The sequence below is a fragment of the Aptenodytes forsteri genome, unplaced genomic scaffold, assembly GCF_000699145.1.
Source record: "Aptenodytes forsteri isolate BGI_AS27 unplaced genomic scaffold, ASM69914v1 Scaffold120, whole genome shotgun sequence".
Lineage (NCBI taxonomy): Eukaryota > Metazoa > Chordata > Aves > Sphenisciformes > Spheniscidae > Aptenodytes > Aptenodytes forsteri.
In genome coordinates, this window is record NW_008795938.1 from 2718559 (window position 1) to 2737426 (window position 18868).

An 18868-nucleotide genomic window follows, 5' to 3' on the forward strand; every position below is an offset into this window, starting at 1 on the left:
ATGATTCTATGATTCTATGATTCTATGATTCTATGTGTCTGTGGGGGCTGGCACTGCCTTTCTGGGGGACTGGCGCAGCCCCACACTCCTCTCTGAGGGCTGTTAAATAGGAGATAACCGAGGAAAGCGGCTGGGTACAGGCTGACACTGACACCCTGCCCAGGCCTTGTGCCACTGGCACACATAGCCCAACTGAGCATTGCTCACCCCTCTCCACTGCATCTCCAGCCAGCACCTTCTCCCGTGATGTGACTTGCTCTGCTGTCTCCCACAGAAAGGAGCTGAATATAAAACAGAGAGTGCTTTCTCACCATCATTCAAGCTCTTTCTCACCATCATTTAGCAACCATCAATTGTGCATCCCTTCCAGCATCTACAAGGCTCTGAATGAAAAACCATCACATCACAGATCTCCCTTCTGGGCTCATCTTCCATTTAGACAGGAGAGTCACAGCCACTTTCAAAATCCTCACTGCTTGAGCCTTATTCTCCTTACTTGGGGTCAAAAAGAGGGTTTCCTATGATTTCACAAGGATTAAGATTAGGCTTTGTTTCTTCAGATGCTCCATACCTCATCCCCATCTCGGTAATACGCCAGGCAGTGAAGACACGTAATGGCTGCCCCTTGGAGCTGCAGTCAATGAAGTTGGGGCATTTTAGCAGATGTAACTTATTTCCCCTGTTTAGCAGTGCCTGTGGTGTTACGCTTTGCTGCCGTAGCATGCTGGTATGCTTAAGGCTTTTTACATTATTGAATAACTTAGCACCTCATTTTACTGGTGGGTCTTGGCCTTCTGGTTGGTCACGTCCTGGTTTGTTCCCAGCATCTCTTTTGGAGTGCACTGTCTATTTTCCCCCTCAAAATTAAGCCTGTGGATTTGTGGATCATTGACTTCAGAGACTACCTTCTGGATGGATGAACCCTTCATCACTATCCCAACAGGCCCTTGGTGCTCATGCAACCCTCATGCTCTAAAAACAACCACTGTAGCACCCTGCACCACAACCCTCACATTTTGTCAGGCAACTGAACAGGAAGAAAATTGAAAAAAAGTGGGATAATTTAGGGCCACAGAGCACCCCAGAGGTCACAGAGGAGCCCCAGCCAAATGCTAAGCAGCGTGGTCAGCACTGAACAACTTGAGTATGAGCCAGTTCATCGCATTGCGGGGCCAGGGATCACTCCCTGGGGCTGATGCCTTCAGTAATGTTGTTGTAGCCATGTACTGGTGAAGTGTTTCTCACAGACCAAGGAGCTACTTGCTCTTGGGAAGGTGGGTGTGCGTGTGTATGTGGATGCATTTGCAGAACTGCATTCTCCAGTTGTGGCTTTCTAGAGGATACTAGTGGGTGGTTCAAAAAATATAATAAGGATATTATTATACCTATATAATTTGATTCTTTTAGTCTGAAATAAGCCCCCGGTAAATTTATATTTACTTGGCAGCGAAGATATAAAACTTGGTTTGGCAGCTGCATTTAGCAAAACACTGGGAACTCAAGGGAAAAATGTCGCCTGGCTGAGTAGGTTGAACTAATGCTGAGAAATGGGGCTCTGTGAATCTGAATTCAACCCAGTTTTTCAGAGCTACTTACCCAGTCTCCTTCCACCGTTGGCCAACTGACAGAAATTCAATATTTTTCTTCTAGTGAATGAAAAGCATAGTCAGAAACAGCCATTGGGTCAGGATCATATGCAAAAGCTCCTCTTGTGCTTTTGTTTCCTAATTGCTCTTGGAAGGATTTTTCGGACTGGGCTGACGCAGTTGTGTGTGTGAATTTCCTGGCAAATAAGGAAGGTGACTGTGTCCAAAAGACATTTAAGAGTGTGAATTCACAGCCTTTCCATGTCTAATCAAGGAGCGTAAACCATTAGCCACATGTTCTCCATATCCACTACATTTTTTCACACTTAAACAAAAACATGCCAAAGAAAAGGTGCTACATTTTTTAATGCCCCCAAATAGGAACCACGGGAGTCCGTTAAATGCTGTGGTCATTTCCAGCATACAAATCAATTTTCCTTGTGGTGGTGAAGTGGTGAATAATGCCTGGTTTGTTTAAAGGAGCATGACAGATTTTGGATGAAGGATCCTGTCACTTTGGCATTTTTAGTTTTATTTATTGCACGCAACCGTATAAAACCTGGTACTAGTCTCAGTGCCAGGCTTACTAGTGGAAAAGCTGAAAGGAACACGTAACTCCTGGTGCAGCAAAGAGGTTCTCCTTCTGCAAGGCATTTGCTGGACTCCTGAAAAACTATTTTGAATAACATGGCAGAGAAGGATTTCATCAGTTGGCATCTACTGGCTTTATTTTTTCTTCCATTTTGCCTGTGTCAAGATGAATACATGGAGGTGAGCAGAAGATCTTATAAACCAGTGGCCAAAGTATTGCAAAGTCACCACCAGACTGGCCATAAAGGTTCCAGAAGCAGGGAAATATTGAAACAGCGGAGTCAACTTATAGAGTGGACTGTTGATAATAGCACTTCTACAGACCAAAAAGTCCTGAGACCAGAGGTAGATGATGTAGAACTGACTACCTCAGATAGAGTCCAGGTACTCTGAATTAATCTTCTAAAGATATCTTTAAAGCTAATGAGATATTTTATTTTTTTGCTAAGATTATTAGTGATATATTTATGACATTATTTTTATTAAAGCTGTGTATTGGTCTGTATCCTGCTGGGTTGCTTTATAGGATCTTTTAATGAGCTGGTAGAACCAGCAGTGGGTGGGGACACTGGTTTCAACATAGACAGCAGCCCTTTGTTTTGCTGAAACTGTGATCCTGTGCAATCATATATTCTGATATACAGTCTCTTCATTATTTCAAGGTATTACTTATTTAATATATTAAAGTTTTAGATTCTGTTAACTCATTTGGATGTGAAGGAAAATTACAGAATTTATAGAGGTATTTGGAAGGATTCAATTAGAAGAGCATAACTTTTTACATAAAAATTATATATATAAAGTATATTATTTTGAGCTTGAGACAAAGAATGAAATTCTGAGTGTTCAAAAATTTTATTCTAAGGAATAGCTTGAAAAAAACATACTAATGTAAAGAATAGATTTAATAATATATATCAACTTGACAGTTTCAGAGGAAAAAAATTCAGAATGTAACTCTAAATCATCTGTAGTATCTGCATTTTTAACAGGGAATCTTTTTATGCCTTTTACATGGCATTTTAGATATTATACCCATTAGCTCACAACAAAGGGAAAATGGCATAATCTGATTATACATAAAATATTGCAGTCCAAATTTAAAAAGAAAAATCTGAAAGGCAGAAGATGAAGTTTTTTCTAGCACTAGGCAAAACAAAATTCCACTCAAATAAAGTTTTTGTTGATTGATGTTTTTTAGAAACAACAAGAACATAAGTGTTTTGTTCCTATCGCTGATACCAATGTTTAAGTCAAGTCCTGTATAGTTCACCTGTTATCATTTGTTTATTAACACTCTTTCAGCTCAAACAATGATATTTTGAATTCCAAAAATCATGGACATGCAGACAAGTGTAATAATAACCTACTTCATGACAAGCAGAGAGGAGATTTGATTTTAATCCTGTCCTAGGCTTGAAGAACTGAAACACATCCAACTATGGGAATAGGTTTAATACACCACTATATTCCCTGTATTTAAATTTTATAGTGCTTTGCATTTCATGTATCTTGGGTGCAATTTGCAAATGAATGCAATGAAATGCAAAATTTGCATTTCATAGTTCTCCAGTGCACTCAGCAAACCAGATATGTAACTGTAGGTATGTTAAATTGCACTTGCAGTATACAAACAGTGTAAACCATCAGGTATATAGTCCAATGAGCCAGCTAGTGTGTGCATACCTCTTTGCTGCAGAGGGAATTGTGCAGCTGCATACTACAGACCATGTATTATTGGTACTTAAAGAAGATTCCCCTTTAACTCAACATAATTTCAGATAATGCAGGATTTAACACAAAATTACAGCTTTTTTAGGGGTCAAACTCTCCCTCACGGAAAGTGTCACTGTGTTTAGTGTGTATGTTTCTCATCAGAAAGTTTAATGCAACATGTTTGGAGTTGCCTGCTGGGGGAAGAAGCTGTGACATTAAAACTGAGCCCAGCGAGTCTGAGTACAGCTGATGGCAACCATTTACCTGCTAGACGCTCTCTAAGAAGCAATCTTTGCTGGGGAAATGATGCAATTTTTGGCTTAGTGAAATGAAATGGAGCACTAGCAGATGCATGACAGAGATAATCCATCACAGAGTGGCTGATGCGATAGGTATTTTCCATCTCTAGACTCCTGGGATTTCCAGGCAGAGGAGGAACAAAGTTGGCATGGACATGTTTTAATTCATGTCAAACCGCTCTCTTCCCCTTGAGCTATCTGAAAGCTGTTTCACCACTAAGTCCCTACTTTCTTGGTTATCTTTGCTCCGGCTGGAGAATTTAATCCTCTTGCTAAACTGTTTTAACAGTCCCATTCCCTCTTGCGGAATAGACACAATAGCATTGGTCTTCGCTGCATTGGGTACATGGCCAGTTTCCAGGCTGCTGGTAACTTACATAAAGTATAATGTGCATTTCTCAAGCACAAGAACTCTTAGCGACTGGGGAGAGCCATGCCAGACACATTCTTCCTTTTCAGGTTGCTCTTTGAAAAACGTCAGGTACCCCTCAACCTACTGGTGTTCTACCCTGAATTTTGGCAATTTTGGTTTGTTTAATTCTTCGCTAGAGAAGGGACATGGAGGCCCTTAGTGCCCACAGAGACATGCTATTTTGCATTCAGAACAGGAGCCAAGAATGGTGGATGTACATTACTCATCTTCTGCGTTGTCTTAGACAATATAACAGAAACCCATAAAATTCATCAGGAAGTGAGAAAGGGCTGGGTCTCCAATTATGATTTATTTCACAGCTTTAAGTTAAGGGAATTTTATAGACCATCTGTTGCCTAGAACTGCCTCCTACATACTAAATCATAGGAAATTCAGCAAATAGCCTCAGAAATATTTCCAGTTTTCTATCTGTATTAGGATATCAGTGTGGCAGATGCATTTCACAAGCTCCTAAATCATATTCATGTTCTAAAAGCAATGCCAAAGATTCATTGTGCAATAAAATTTATGTACGAATGGCTGCAAAGGACACCTTTGGCAAGTAGGTTGTAATTAATCTCTTTGCCCTATTTGAGTGTAATTTTACTTTAGGAACAGGTTTTTCCTTTAAACGTACTCTTCATGAAGTTCTCTGTTTTTAGAGATTAAAAGAGTATCCTGAATATTCATTGTTCTTGGCAGCTGACTGTGAACATTTTTTTCCTCCTAGTCAAAGGATCAGTAAAGATAATGTCAATACTACTTTATGACTTGCTTAAGTAGTTATTTTGAAGTCAGTGGAACTGTTCTCATACAACCAGGCTGGCAGGACTTGCCTCATTTCACATGTAATAACCTGCTGAGCTTTTCGAGAGGTAAATGCCAAATAGCATTTGATTATGACCAGCACTAGTATCTATTTTATGATAACATAGTTGGTTAGCTAATAATGTAATTCAGGATTTCAGTGCATTGGGTAAAAAACCCAAATCTTACCTGCACAGAGAGAGTCTCACATGCAGTCCAGTTTGCTGGATTCATGCCTTCCCTTACCTATAATCCACAGTTCCAAGTCTTTGGATATTTCTAGGCTGATATGACTTATTCGCTCTTGGCAGATGTGTATATAGTTTGCTTTCTCATTTAACATGAGTATGAAGCACTATCAAAAAAGAGCTGGAGATTTTAATCTCAGGGCAACACAACATTAGCATTTCAGGTGGTACAAAATGCTTGTGCAATTCCAGTCCTCTTGTACTTGGCCCCCTTTCAAGGACTGAAAATGAGCTGAAAGCAGGGCTACTTCTTCTCTCATATTAGGAAAGCTTTAAACAGTGTGTTTGGTGATTGTCAGTTATGTTCTTCCTAACAACTGGGAGAGATAAAACAGCAAGAAAGATACAAATGGGTTCTCCAGAAACAGACAGTCCAACAGGCAGAACTCATTTTTCTCATAAAATATAGACCTTATGCAGAATTAAGGTAGAAAGCATAGTATTGACCAAAACCGCATAAATATGAAGCCCTTCTGCCCATTGGCAAATCTTAACATTTCCATAACTCTTTGAATATGAAGCATATTTGTTGAGCTGTCAGGTCAGCCTTTATTCCCATGGTAGCTCCACCATTGGCGGTTCCAGCTGGAGAGGGCATGTGCCTGTCCCATTGGAGGAGTTGCAGTATTTTGGTGACATGGGTTTTCTGTATCCATAAACATAAACTCGCAAGCCTCTTGAAATTAATGAATTCTGGGGGTGTGCTTGGTATTGTTCAAAACACGGGCAGAAAGCTTTAGTGTTTCAGATCAAGCCAGCTGATGACCTTCAGGGCAGGAATACAGTTCATCTATATGTTCATTTGGCAGCTCCCATCCCACCAGAGACTCGTTTGCTGCTGTTAAATCAATAGGTCTGCATTAGGCAAGTAATTTGAGGATGTCAAAGATGAGTGAAAAGGAAGGGAAGGAAGACAAACAGTAGAATGATTAGAGAAAAGTAGCAGTCAGACTGGTGTAACTAACACCATCCAGAATTTAAGAACTGCAGATTTGCACCTCAGGATAATAGCAAAGAATTGTAGGGAAAAAGAAACAAAGAAGGAGAAATGAGAAGGAAATAGAGAAATAAAATCAAACCCTGGACGCCTAGCTCAGCTGACCCATTGGAAGATTTGTGACCACTAAATCATCGCAAAAGCCTAGTTACGAGATCCGGCCAGGATTGAATGAGACTCCATTTGTACAAATACAATAATTTGGGAAAGAAAAGCACTGAAACAAAATTATTATCAAACTATTATTACAGTAGCTGAGCTGTGTATAATAAACTCATTAGTTTATTTATGCTGCTATATTAGTTTCAGCATATAAACAGGTTTTCATAGTTACACACCCACAACTACAAATAATCAAATGTTCATAACACCAGGTGGTGTGGTCAGTTCAAATTTTTGTCATGTATCTTGGCACTTTTTTAAAGTTCTCCCAACTTTAGTAGCTTGTAATGCTTTAGTAGCTCCCAGATATGCAAGTCTGGGGCCATGAACAGGAATACGCTGCACAGACATTTTTTAACATCTCCTTTGGGCGGTCCAACACGGTTTTATGTTTAGTGGAGGACGGTTCATTGCTGAAGGTCAAATGAAGTCCATTGTGTCCTAGCACTCATTGTACATAGGCTTGTTTGTCAAGAAAGGTCAGCTGAAATGTGGGATCAGTGAAAAGCAGGATGGGAACCTAACTGAAATATTCATCTAACTTTCATTACTTGGTATTATTTTATTTTTAAAACCCTCATTATCTGACAGGACAAGTTGTTTTTTTTAAATATTCATATAGCTCTTAGAACACTTGAAGAGCTATTCCCTTAAATCTTCCAAAAATAACATCTGCAGGGACAACCCAAGTATGGGAGATTTCAGCCCAGTTAAGAAGTGTTTTGAAAACTTAGCAAATATATAAACAGAGAATATATAATGAAGACCCTGTAACCGACATGCATATGATTGATGCCCTCCATGAATGAGCTATTTAAAGCTTATTTCTGTGCCCTTAGCCCCCACAAACCGGACCGCAGAATCCAGACTGTAGTTCCTGCTGCCGTGGTGACTTTGGAGTTCGACTCTACCAAGGGCCCCCAGGACCTCCCGGGCCCCCTGGGATGCCAGGTAAAGATGAAGTTTAATTGATTTTTCGATCAGTCTAATTACAGGCTATAAATTACAGGCTACTCTATGAAATATCAGAGAATGGTCCAAACATCAGTATTTGGGGACAGGTTCAGAAACAACTTTTTCTATAATTTCTGGGGAGACAGAAGATCAGTTACACTCTGAAGACTTTTCCAGTGAAAACCCATTTGCTATTAAGATTCAGCTTTCAAAAATTCATACTGAAAGTAATCTTATTACATTTCTAGGGCAAATTGGTCTCTCTTCTTAAAGCAGCATGAAGCTTCCATTAAAGTTGGAAGAACCTGTTCCCTGGAGTTGATTATTGCGATCACCTTTGATTATCCAGCTATGCTATCGTGTACTGTGTTCAGGAGCTTTTTTTCATCTAGCATACTGCTAGCCAATATTCTACAGAGACACACATGCTTCTATTCTCTCATAGAAATTTCTTCCTTTCCTTCTTTCTTCTTGTCTTCCGTAATAAAAAGTACCTTTTTTTCCCATTAAAAATGCACACAAAAGAACAGGATACACAAGAAAAGGGTACACTTCCATCTGATAATTGGTATGGAAAAAGAAGAGCCTAGAGAAGGGAAAAAGATAGTTGCATGTTGGTGTAAGTTTGTTACAGCAGCTACATTCAAGGATTTGAAAAACACCACTCCTAAAGCAAACATATAGTGTAAATGAACACCTCACTGACTGACTGATTTGTCTCATCTTCAGAAGCTTACGTCTTCTGTTATCACAATAAAAATGCAATTTCATAATCCTTCTGTCTCACAAATGTAAATAGTAACAGACATGACAGATAACCATACACAAAAAAATGAATATGTAGTGATTTTTGGAAGAAACAGTTTACAGTAACAGTTAAATCTGACTGTTATGAAGTTAAATCTGAGTGAATGAAGTGTTTCAAGAACTAGCTTCAGTTGGCAAAATATTGAAATAAATTGTTGCTTTGACATATTTTGGGTATTAGGCAAAATAAGCTCATAGGCATATTTAGTATTAGCCTGCTGTAAGCTATTCATGCATCAAACCTTTTGTCCTGGTTTCAGCTGGGATAGAGTTAATTTTCTTCCTAGTAGCTGGAAGTTGTCAGCTGGGGTTAAACCACAACACCTTTATAAAAATACTATGCACCATTACAGAAGTAAGAGAAATCTAATGGTGAGGCCTCTTGTGCAGAAATATTGTATTACATATTAATAAATTGTTGGCTTCTTAGAAGCGGGACACAATTTTATATAAGACCCAGACTTTCAAGGCTGCAGTGGACATACTGGGACACAGCCCAGTCCCAGCCTTGCCCTTTCCTCATGCGAGGATGTATCTCAGTCACACTTTCTTGTCACCACAGGATGTCACAAACGTATGGCCGACAGCAACCTTCTGCACCCTGGAATTTCTCTGTCTCCTTCATCTGCTGCATTTCATATCATTGTGCCCATAAGGAGAATGACAACAGCTGCTTTTCCCTTGATTGAATCAAATGTTGCTTGCAGACTTCTGTTCTGAACTGGTAGAGAAGCAGTTGGGGCTTTACATGAAGGATCATTCTTGTTATTTTTAAGAGTTATTGATTTCTCTATCCAAACAAAAATCTGCTTAATTTCTTCCACCATTTAGCTTCCTTGTTTAAAGCAATTTTTTTTCTCAATACAAAACCTCTAAAGAATCACTTAACCTTTAGATTTGATCTCAAACACCACCATTCTTCTTGTAAATTCGTAACCAGAGTGACTAATCAGAGAACAAGAGAGTGGCAAATAATCTAATTTCAATTCAGGTAGAATTAGAACAATGATGACACTAATTAATCCCCTGAGTAATTAATTGAAAGGTTAGGCTTTTGCTTCAGGTAGGCATAATAATTGCTCAGTGGTTCTAGCCAACTTTAAAATTTTGTCAGTTGCATAGACGTTTGCTCAGTGATTTCCTCAGTAAACATCAGGAAGCAAGTAATACTGCAGATGCAGGAATATGTTTTTTAAATGACCCTTTTTACAAGAAGCCATCTCAGAAAAGCTTCATTATAAAAATTTTGTCTTTCTTTAAATCTAGGAACATGCAATCAATCAACCCCTTCAAGCTAACAAGCACCCTGAGAATGCACACTCTCCCATTTTTGGCAGATGGGTCATTTAGCTAGTTTAAGGCTACAGCCATTCTTTCTTTGTGTAGACATGTTTTAAAGATAGAAAAATGTTATTCAAAATTATCTTATCCTATCCTAATTAGCTTAAATTATCAGGAAATAAGTTTTTACACAAAAGGAAAAGCAAGAGTGCTTATGCAGGCTACCTGGTATGTGTCAATAGGCAGTGGCTTTCACTTTCCTTGAGCCTCACGTCCGCTGAGGTCTTGCCTTTGCATATCTCCCCGACAATGCAATGACTTGAGACATCGGCAGTTTATACAGCAACACCAAGAGGGCATGAGGGTTAACTCTTAAACATCAATCTACATCCTTCTGGAAACTCGCTTATCAAAACCTTCACCTTCAACTTAACCACACAGCTGTTTCTCATCCATCGCAGCTCAGTCTGGGTTTTCTGGTACTGAAAAGTCCATGTGTTGCAAACTGGTGGAAAAGGACCCTGTCACAGTTATCTGTTAAAATATATTATATGAAATCATTTAAGTTAAACAGAAAGCTCTGTTTCCTTTAAGGAAATCATGGAAACAATGGAAATAATGGAGCAACTGGCCAGGAAGGAGCCAAAGGTGAGAAAGGAGACAAAGGAGATATGGGACCGAGGGGAGAGCGTGGCCATCATGGACCCAAAGGCGAGAAGGGTTACCCTGGGATTCCCCCGGAGCTACAGGTACAAAATCTCTGGCTTATTTTGGCTGCAGCAGTTCTCAGGTTATGGTTTTCTTCTCTGAAAAACAGCACCTAAGAAGTAAATCCCCCTGTAAATTAATACAATGAGAGACATATATAGCCCTTGTCATGACTGACAAATGTGCTTTGCCAGATCTTCCTGGAAAAGAAAGACATCAGGGCTTAGTCTTTCTTTAAAGTAAGAATCCAGCTGAGAAATAGGCAGGAGGAAACATATATGGTTCCCTTTTAGGGCAGAAAGACAGTATCAGGGTCATTAAAGGAGAATAGCAGGGACTATCATTTTTCTATCAAGCTGTACCACATACATAACTGCACTTCCTATGACATATGAAAAGAGTGAAGGAGTCACTCAGGCCCATGCTTCTCAGGTCAGTCAGGCTTTGTGAGATTCTCAGAAAACATATGTATCCAACTCCTCAAAGTATGGGGTCAAAACCTCTGAGTGCAGACAAAAGTCCTCTGGTTTTGAAAAATACCCCTCAGTAGCTATCTGTGGTTTTATGTATCTAGATACCTTAAATATGTTGAGAAGCATGTAGGTTCTGCCTATGAATGAACTACCCAAAAGCCAGATGAGCATTAAAACATGGGTTCAAGCCTGAGCTGATAAGCTCTGCTGAGGGATAGGATATATTTGTTTGGGCTCAACACTGTGTTGGCATAGTCCCATAGCTTTTGCATTAGAGCTTCTTCATGTCCCAGGAATCTGGCAGATGGTGGAGAGCTTATGTGTAGATATATATATATCTGCAGTACAGTGGAGATGTGATGTCCTGTTCTTAAGGCAACTGAAAGTAAACGGGACTTGGATAACTAAGACCCTTGGTTGCAGTTGCAAAGGGGATAGATAGAAAAGAGTTGTCCACACTATATACTGCAGTGTAGCAATATACGAGCAGCTCATCTGCAATAGCAGGAAGACTTGACTATCTCTAGATGTAGCACAGAGATGCATGGCAAGCCTTTAAGATGTATCTCTCCTGGTCTCTAGCTGCCTCTGTGGAAGGGGTTTCTGGAGGTCCACAGCTGCTACTGTGGAAGGGGCTTCTGTAGATCAGATCAGCCAGCCCCGTGTGCGGAAATCCTAAAGCACTTCAGATGGCACTAGATGGGCAAGCGATTGCAGTCAGATTCAGCTCCAGAGAGCCTACATGTGAGGGAAGTATCTAAGCTCCCATTAAAATTACTGAGGATCTAAAAGAGCAACTCAGCTTAATCTGACAGTCACTGCTGCTTTCGGGCAAATGGGACTTCAGACACCACAGACTATACAGATCTCCAGAAACTACAAGGGAGTTTACATCCTCACTCACAGGTACACGCTTTAATGGAAGTCTTAGTCTTGATCTGATTCATATCCCCAAACCAAGTTCACCACAGAAGGGACAAAATGGGATATAGTAAACACGCACAAAAAGAAATCCCACTTCCAAACACTCTGACTATGGTGAAAACTGAAGTTCTGATCTATTTACAGATCTATACCTTTTAACTGAAGGATACTGTTTCCCAGTAACAGTCATTCATATATGTTTTATATGCTCATAAAAGGCATGCAAATTAACAGCAAAATCAACAGTACAACCAACACGTACAGTGTGGGAAAATGGCTCTGGATTTCTTGGCATTGTGTATCTTTGAACTCTCCACCCTAGGTTGCATGAAGATGGGAGAATTGTACAGAATAAAATTCACAAGGAAAATAGTTTCCAAAATTACTGGACTTTTGTAATAATGAGCTATCCACATTTTTTTCTTACAAAAAGATAGTGGTAGTAATTTAATTAAAAACTGAATAATGAAAGAGGATGAATAACAAAAGCTCATATTGCAATACCTATTTCCAAGTAAAATTCCATCACTGTTTTTAACAGGTGTTTAAAAATTCTTTACACAGTATAGCATATCATTTCTTGTTAACATCACGTTTAAGAATTTTAGAGTGGGGGTAGGTAGAGGAAAAAACACTTTTGAATACAATACTGTTTTAAATAGAGGATTATTTTGAAAGACTGGGCGTGTCCATGTTGATCTGCTACTTCAAAATGAGACCTAGGGTAGAAGGACAGCTTTTTCAACTCTTCTGATCAGCCAAAGAAAAGTAGCCTGGGGTCAAAGAGAATGTGAAATGGAATCTAGACAAAAAGCAATAAATTCCATCAAGCTGCCATTGCAGCTGCTTTCCTTTAACACATGATGAACTTTGATGTAATCCTGGCTGAGAAGCAAGAAGTTAACAATTTGCCGTCATAGAAAATGCATCCATGCAGGGATAAGGAAAATCAGCCCAAGCTTTCAGCTCACATCTGGAGCTCCTCAAATTTCTGAGCAGATGGCTAATGATTTCCATTGTTGGATCCGAACTTGCATTTGATTTTGCCTTTTCTGGTTTTGTTCTCATTTGGATCTGAAATCAAAAGAAGTTTGGGGTGGTTTTTCTTAAATACCAGTATAGCTGGAATCTCATGAAAAATGTCATTTTTGTGAGGGGCAGTAACAACTGTAATTGAACACTTCTTGTTCCCTGGTATCTTGCTGAGGGTAATTTGAATAGTCCAATGTGGGACGTTTTCCACTGCTTTCTATGAAACATTTTCCACGGCCAATATGTCTCACTGCAAGAAGTATAACATGAAGTCGAAGCACAGTTTTCATTACTTAGTTTCCTCTTTTGTCTTCACCACCCTCTGTTGTCATGACTGAGGGTACAGGGCAACTGGTAAGAGAGAAAAAGCACTGAATGTTGAGTCCCAGCAACTGCACTTCTAGAGGACCTCTAATAAAAATGCTTAATATATCTCTGAAGGTAGCAAGAAACACTAATGTGGATGGATTTTACTGAGCATTATTTATTTCACACATTCAGTTAAAAGCAATATCCAGTCTAAATGCATTGGGGAATATAAACAAACTAATTAAATCACTTCTGTTGGAAATACCATCCATTTCAATACCAGTTTTCTGTTGCACCATTCTAGAGAGACTTAAAAGTAAATAAAATCCCAAACAAAGGTCCTGACCTGCAAACACTTGCCCATACACCTACTTTTACAGTCATGAATAGTCCAATTGAATGTAAGAAGCCTAGTCCTCTTCCAGTTTCATTCAATGGCAGTTTTGTTACTGGAGTTTAATGGCCTTGGAGCAGGCCCTAGAAGAACATCTCTGTCAGGAAAATAAACAGACCACAAATACAGGAAAAAATTCTGTAGCTGATTCCTCTACACATGTAAATTTCGTGAACAACTGCCTGAATAAGAACTGCGTTTTTACAGGTCGCATTCATGGCTTCCATGGCTACTCACTTCAGCAACCAGAACAGTGGAATCATCTTCAGTAGCGTTGAAACCAACGTTGGGAATTTTTTTGATGTCATGACTGGGAGATTTGGTGCTCCAGTGAATGGTGAGTGTTTGCAAAACAAAATAATGCAATTCGGGGAGCTATAGGGAGAAGAGTGGTCAATAATGATGAGAAACTAGTTAACTGCCTTTGCATAAGGCACTGATGAGACTCGCTCTGCACAGCTCTTGCTACCTACTTTCGGGGAAAATGAAATTGGAAACTGAGCGAGCCAAGAGGGCTTGCCAGCCAGTGAGACTAGTGCTGGCACAAAGGCAGGAGGAAGAGGCACGGCCAGAGCTGGGGAGGAAGCAGGACCATCTGCTTTGAGAACTTTAGCCCTTCAGACACTGTGATGAGATAACCATGGCCTTGATGTTGCAGCAGCAGCAGCTTCACAGTTGCCTCCTCCACCTCCTGCCTCCAGTCACCCTCTTCTTCTCCATCTTCCCTCATGCCAGTTCAGCTGTAAGCTGGCCTGTAACAGATGTGTGGCTGGAAATGAGGCATTATAGTTTTTACTGAGTTATTTTTCAGCTGCATCAATCCCCCATCTTATGCAGCTGTGGCACAGGAAGAACAATAGGAGACTGGGAGGCAGGGCCATAACCAAAAACATGTTTAAGCAAAGCCTGAAACCACCTTCCTTCACTTGGCCTTTCTCACCCTGCCATTCATTTACTCACTGCTATGGGAAATGATACTAAATTAAATAAAAGTCAGGCCCTCCAAGCTTGCTGTAGCACATCTTACTGACAGTTAGGGGGGTGTGTCCTCACAGATGCTTCCTTTTGAGGTTAATGTGTATGTGGATGTCAATAAACTTTGACCCACAATGATGTAATGACTTTGATGCAAAGTCCAAGCTCCCATTGCAGGGTCAATGCTACAGATGTACTGTTCAGGAACAAGGAGCTTGTCTTCCCACCTGGGAGCTCATGACACATAACACGGTTGCACTGACAACATTGTTGGCACCTTTCAGACAGAGAAAGAACTAAAAAGAAAAAGGGTGATGGTAAGGGTGTGTTGTTCAAGAAGAGAAAGTGGTGGCTATGTCTGCATTATTCAGGATGTGGTACGGCCAGGTAAGCCACAGTTGGTGCTGCTAAAACCACTCATGCCCTGCCTGACCTGAGCGACATGCTGGCTGGCTGACAGCCTCTGAGGTTGAGCCCTGGCTGGCCTGGAGGCTGCCCTTTTGGGAGAGGGCAGGAGCAAGAAGGTAAGGAAAAAAGGGTGAGAGAGGGGTCACTTGACTCAGCCTCTAGGAAATTTCCCTTTCAGTGAGAAAGAAGGCATGAGTGGTCCTGCCATGTTCAAATACAGTAATTTCTATGCAACAGGATGTGGCTGAACCCCTGCCATATGCAGAATAAAAATAAATCAGATTTTGGCACACTATAAGCAGAAGCAAAATACCCACTGACAACCAGAAGGTAATTTTGGCCTCAGCTATTATGTTTTCTAAGCAAGAAGCACAAGTTGGTAGCATGACTACCACCCTCTATGAAGCAAACACGTTGTATTTGGTAATCTTTTCAGGGGTGTATTTCTTCACCTTCAATATGATGAAACATGAAGATGTGGAGGAAGTGTACGTGTACCTGATGCATAATGGTAATACAGTTTTCAGCTTATATAGGTAAGTGAAGGCCCAGGTCATTTTAATGCAAAAGACATGTTTGCACAGATGTGATAGCTTGTTCACATTTCAAGAAAGATGAAATTGTTCATTTTTTGAAGAAACTCTGTAGGGTAAAATAACCAACAAAGAAAAACTATTGTATTTTGCCCTCCTCAACTTGCAGATTTGGATCATACCTGCCACAGATCCTGGACCTAAAATTCAGCCTTGATCACAAGTTCCTCAAAGCTCAGGGGAAAGGAATTAGCACTGCAAGTCAGGGTTGGAGTCCAGTGGTAACATGCTGTCATTCTGCTAAAACATATCTTCATCCTCATTTTGCCCGTCAGGCTAGAAAGTCTTGTTAAAGATTAGGGGAGAGCAATTTACTTTAAAGGTGGAGAGCATTTAAACTGCAGTCGTAAGGATGAGTAAGAAGCAATGGTCCTCCATTTACTGGCTTTGTTATCATTAGCACACTTGGAATAAAAAAATTCTGGACTTTTTATGTTAGCTGGAGGATCATCAAGAATAGGATTCACTTCTAGCTTATCAACTCCTATAAGGACCAGGTCAAGAAGCTTGTAGCCAGATGGATAGCTGAAAAAAATACGTGTTTGGACAAAACTGTTATTTCTTTAATACCAACCAGGGGCCTGATGCCAAAACCAAGCTTCTCTCCTGAGCCTGAATAAACAGACACAAAAGCTTAGATTGATCACACTGGATTTTAGGCACTTAGATGATAGCAGGTTCATTTAAGCTGTCAGTTTCTTCAACAGCCCATACCTGAAGCACCACCAAAGGGTGCTTCATTCCCAATAGATCTTTCCTGCAAGAGAAAAAGTGCCCATTTTTTTTCCCCTGAAGCATTGATGTCAGAAAAGGCAACAGGTGGAAGAAAGGGAACCAACACTCACGCAAAGCCAGCTGGTTAGCCCACATCAAACATTATCTATGTTCCAATGATAACACTCCTCAGGGTGGAGTGAGCTGCCTGTCTCTGCCCACTGCCCGTGCCGGAAGCACAGGGGCTCAGCTCACACGAGATTCCTGACCTGGAGGCATTTAAAATTAGCTGGGATGAATCCAAGGGAAAAAGAGCATCACAGGAAATCTGGAATGTTGTGATGAATGAGCAGAGTTTTATTTTAAGCAACAAATCTGTTCCTGTGCCCTGGAAAAAAATACATAAGTTCAACTTCCAGAATTTCAGAAAGGAATGAAATGATGCAATCAGGTAAGGTGCAAAATTTGACTAGGAGATCAAATGCCAGATCTTTGAGATCTTTGGCAGAAAGATTCCAAAATTTCTTCATAAAGCTGAAAAAATGTTGGCAAGCCTTTCAAGGAAGTTTTGCTCAGGATAACAATGTGCTTTCTTGGATTCTTTTTTTTTAAAGTTGTTTGCTTGATCGTTTTTGAGAAACAAAAAGCTGACTTGTTAAAATATTCATCCTTAGCTATGAATCAAAAGGGAAAGCAGACACTTCAGGAAACAGTGCAGTGCTAAAACTTGCCAAGGGAGATGAAGTTTGGCTGCGAATGGGAAATGGAGCCCTCCACGGGGACCATCAACGCTTCTCTACCTTTGCTGGGTTTCTTCTTTTTGAAACCAAGTAAAAAAAGAAACAACCCAATAGATGTTTATCTGAGGAAACGTCTTTTTTGGAACTGGTATTTTTCTCTGGACTGTGGAATAGCATTACAACACTGAAAGATCAAGAAGGCTTGTTTTGATGCAATGCGTTGCTATTTGTGTAACAGAGATGAGCTAAATACATTGGATAGTTGACACACAGATTCACAGACGATGTATTGCCATCTGGGTTGGACCTAATGAATCATTAAATGTTGCTATTGCTCTCTTCTCCAAAGTGACTGAAAAACAAAGGAAAAGGAGTTTAAATAATTTAGAGAGCAGTTTGACAGCAAAGTCAATTTTGTCTGTAAATATACTTTAGTTAAGTATATGTCAGGAATTGAACAATTGATTCATGTTTTTCTGTTCATTTATTCAGTTCTTATTACATGTTCATTTACATTTGCATCATGGAAACAGGCCTGAATGAATTGTAAGTAGGCTCAGCTGAGATCAGACTTAAAGGAAGAAGTTTTTACTGGACTAGAATGAACTTTACAAATACAAGAAAAAAATGTGAAAATAAAGATGTCAAGGATTCAGGTTTATTGCATTCCCATCTCAAACCTCTGAAGATGTATCTGGTGTCATTTTTCACAGATTTTTAGTACATATTTATGCTTACTCTCTCTCTTAAAAAAAGAGTGGTAGTAATTCTTGCCTTAGTAGCAGCTTGAAGCTAAGGTAATTTAGCCTACAGTGTATGGGGATCAGATAGGGGAACTGTAATGTTTCTTCCTAGCCTTCAAATTCTTAAAACTTGATGTAACTGAATGCAAGGTGTCAAAGCAGAAGCATATATACTGGAGAAGCTGGGATATGCCAACAGCACAAACAGAGAAATGCATGCTTTGTGGAGTTTGGAGCTCTTCTAGAAGGATGTACCTTTTAATATTGCATATTTACTTAGCAGTGAAGTTGTTGATACAGTTTTCCTACCAGCCTTCCAGGAATCAGTATTTCAGGAAAAGACATCGCAGCCTGGCAAAGCAGCAGCTAACCCAGTTCAGTATTTAACTGGTGAAAGCCAACACTGGCTGTCTCAGAAGTTCTGGTCACAGTAAACTGGGCCATTCTTCAACATTAATATTTGCCACCGGCTTTTTAAAATTTGGGTACCTGAAATCCTGTCTTGCTATTTTCTTTTTATCACAATCAGCACCAAACACACTAAGCTAAAAGAGGGTAGATTTAGATTAGATATAAGGAAAAAATTTTTCACTATGAGGGTGGTGAGGCACTGGAACATGTTGCCCAGAGAAGTTGTGGATGCCCCATCCCTGGAAGTGCTCAAGGCCAGGCTGGACGGGGCTTTGAGCAACCTGGTCTAGTGGAAGGTGTCCCTGCCCATGGCAGGGGGGGTTGGAACTAGATGATCTTTAAGGTCCCTTCCAACCCAAACCATTCTATGATTCTATATAATCTAGTGGAAGGTCCCTGCCCATGGCAGGGGGGGTTGGAACTAGATGATCTTTAAGGTCCCTTCCAACCCACACCATTCTATGTTTCTATATAATTCTATTATGAGGGTGGTGAGGCACTGGAACATGTTGCCCAGAGAAGTTGTGGATGCCCCATCCCTGGAAGTGCTCAAGGCCAGGCTGGACGGGGCTTTGAGCAACCTG

General features: G+C 40.2%; 1 protein-coding gene across 2 annotated transcripts; it reads left to right on the forward strand.

Moving 5' to 3' along the window:
* The first annotated feature begins 2166 nt into the window (after positions 1–2166).
* C1QTNF3 (C1q and tumor necrosis factor related protein 3) lies at positions 2167–18472 on the forward strand. 2 transcript variants are annotated; one of them, XM_009285185.2, is made up of 6 exons: positions 2167–2357; positions 7658–7769; positions 10455–10609; positions 13908–14037; positions 15520–15619; positions 17065–18472. In XM_009285185.2, the coding sequence occupies exons 1-6, from the start codon at positions 2274–2276 to the stop codon at positions 17222–17224; spliced, it is 741 nt and encodes a 246-aa protein (XP_009283460.1). In that variant the 5' UTR covers positions 2167–2273; the 3' UTR covers positions 17225–18472. The 2 variants fall into 2 exon arrangements, with proteins under 2 accessions (XP_009283460.1, XP_009283459.1); XM_009285184.2 differs by having other exon boundaries at positions 2187–2561.
* The last annotated feature ends 396 nt before the right edge of the window (positions 18473–18868 follow it).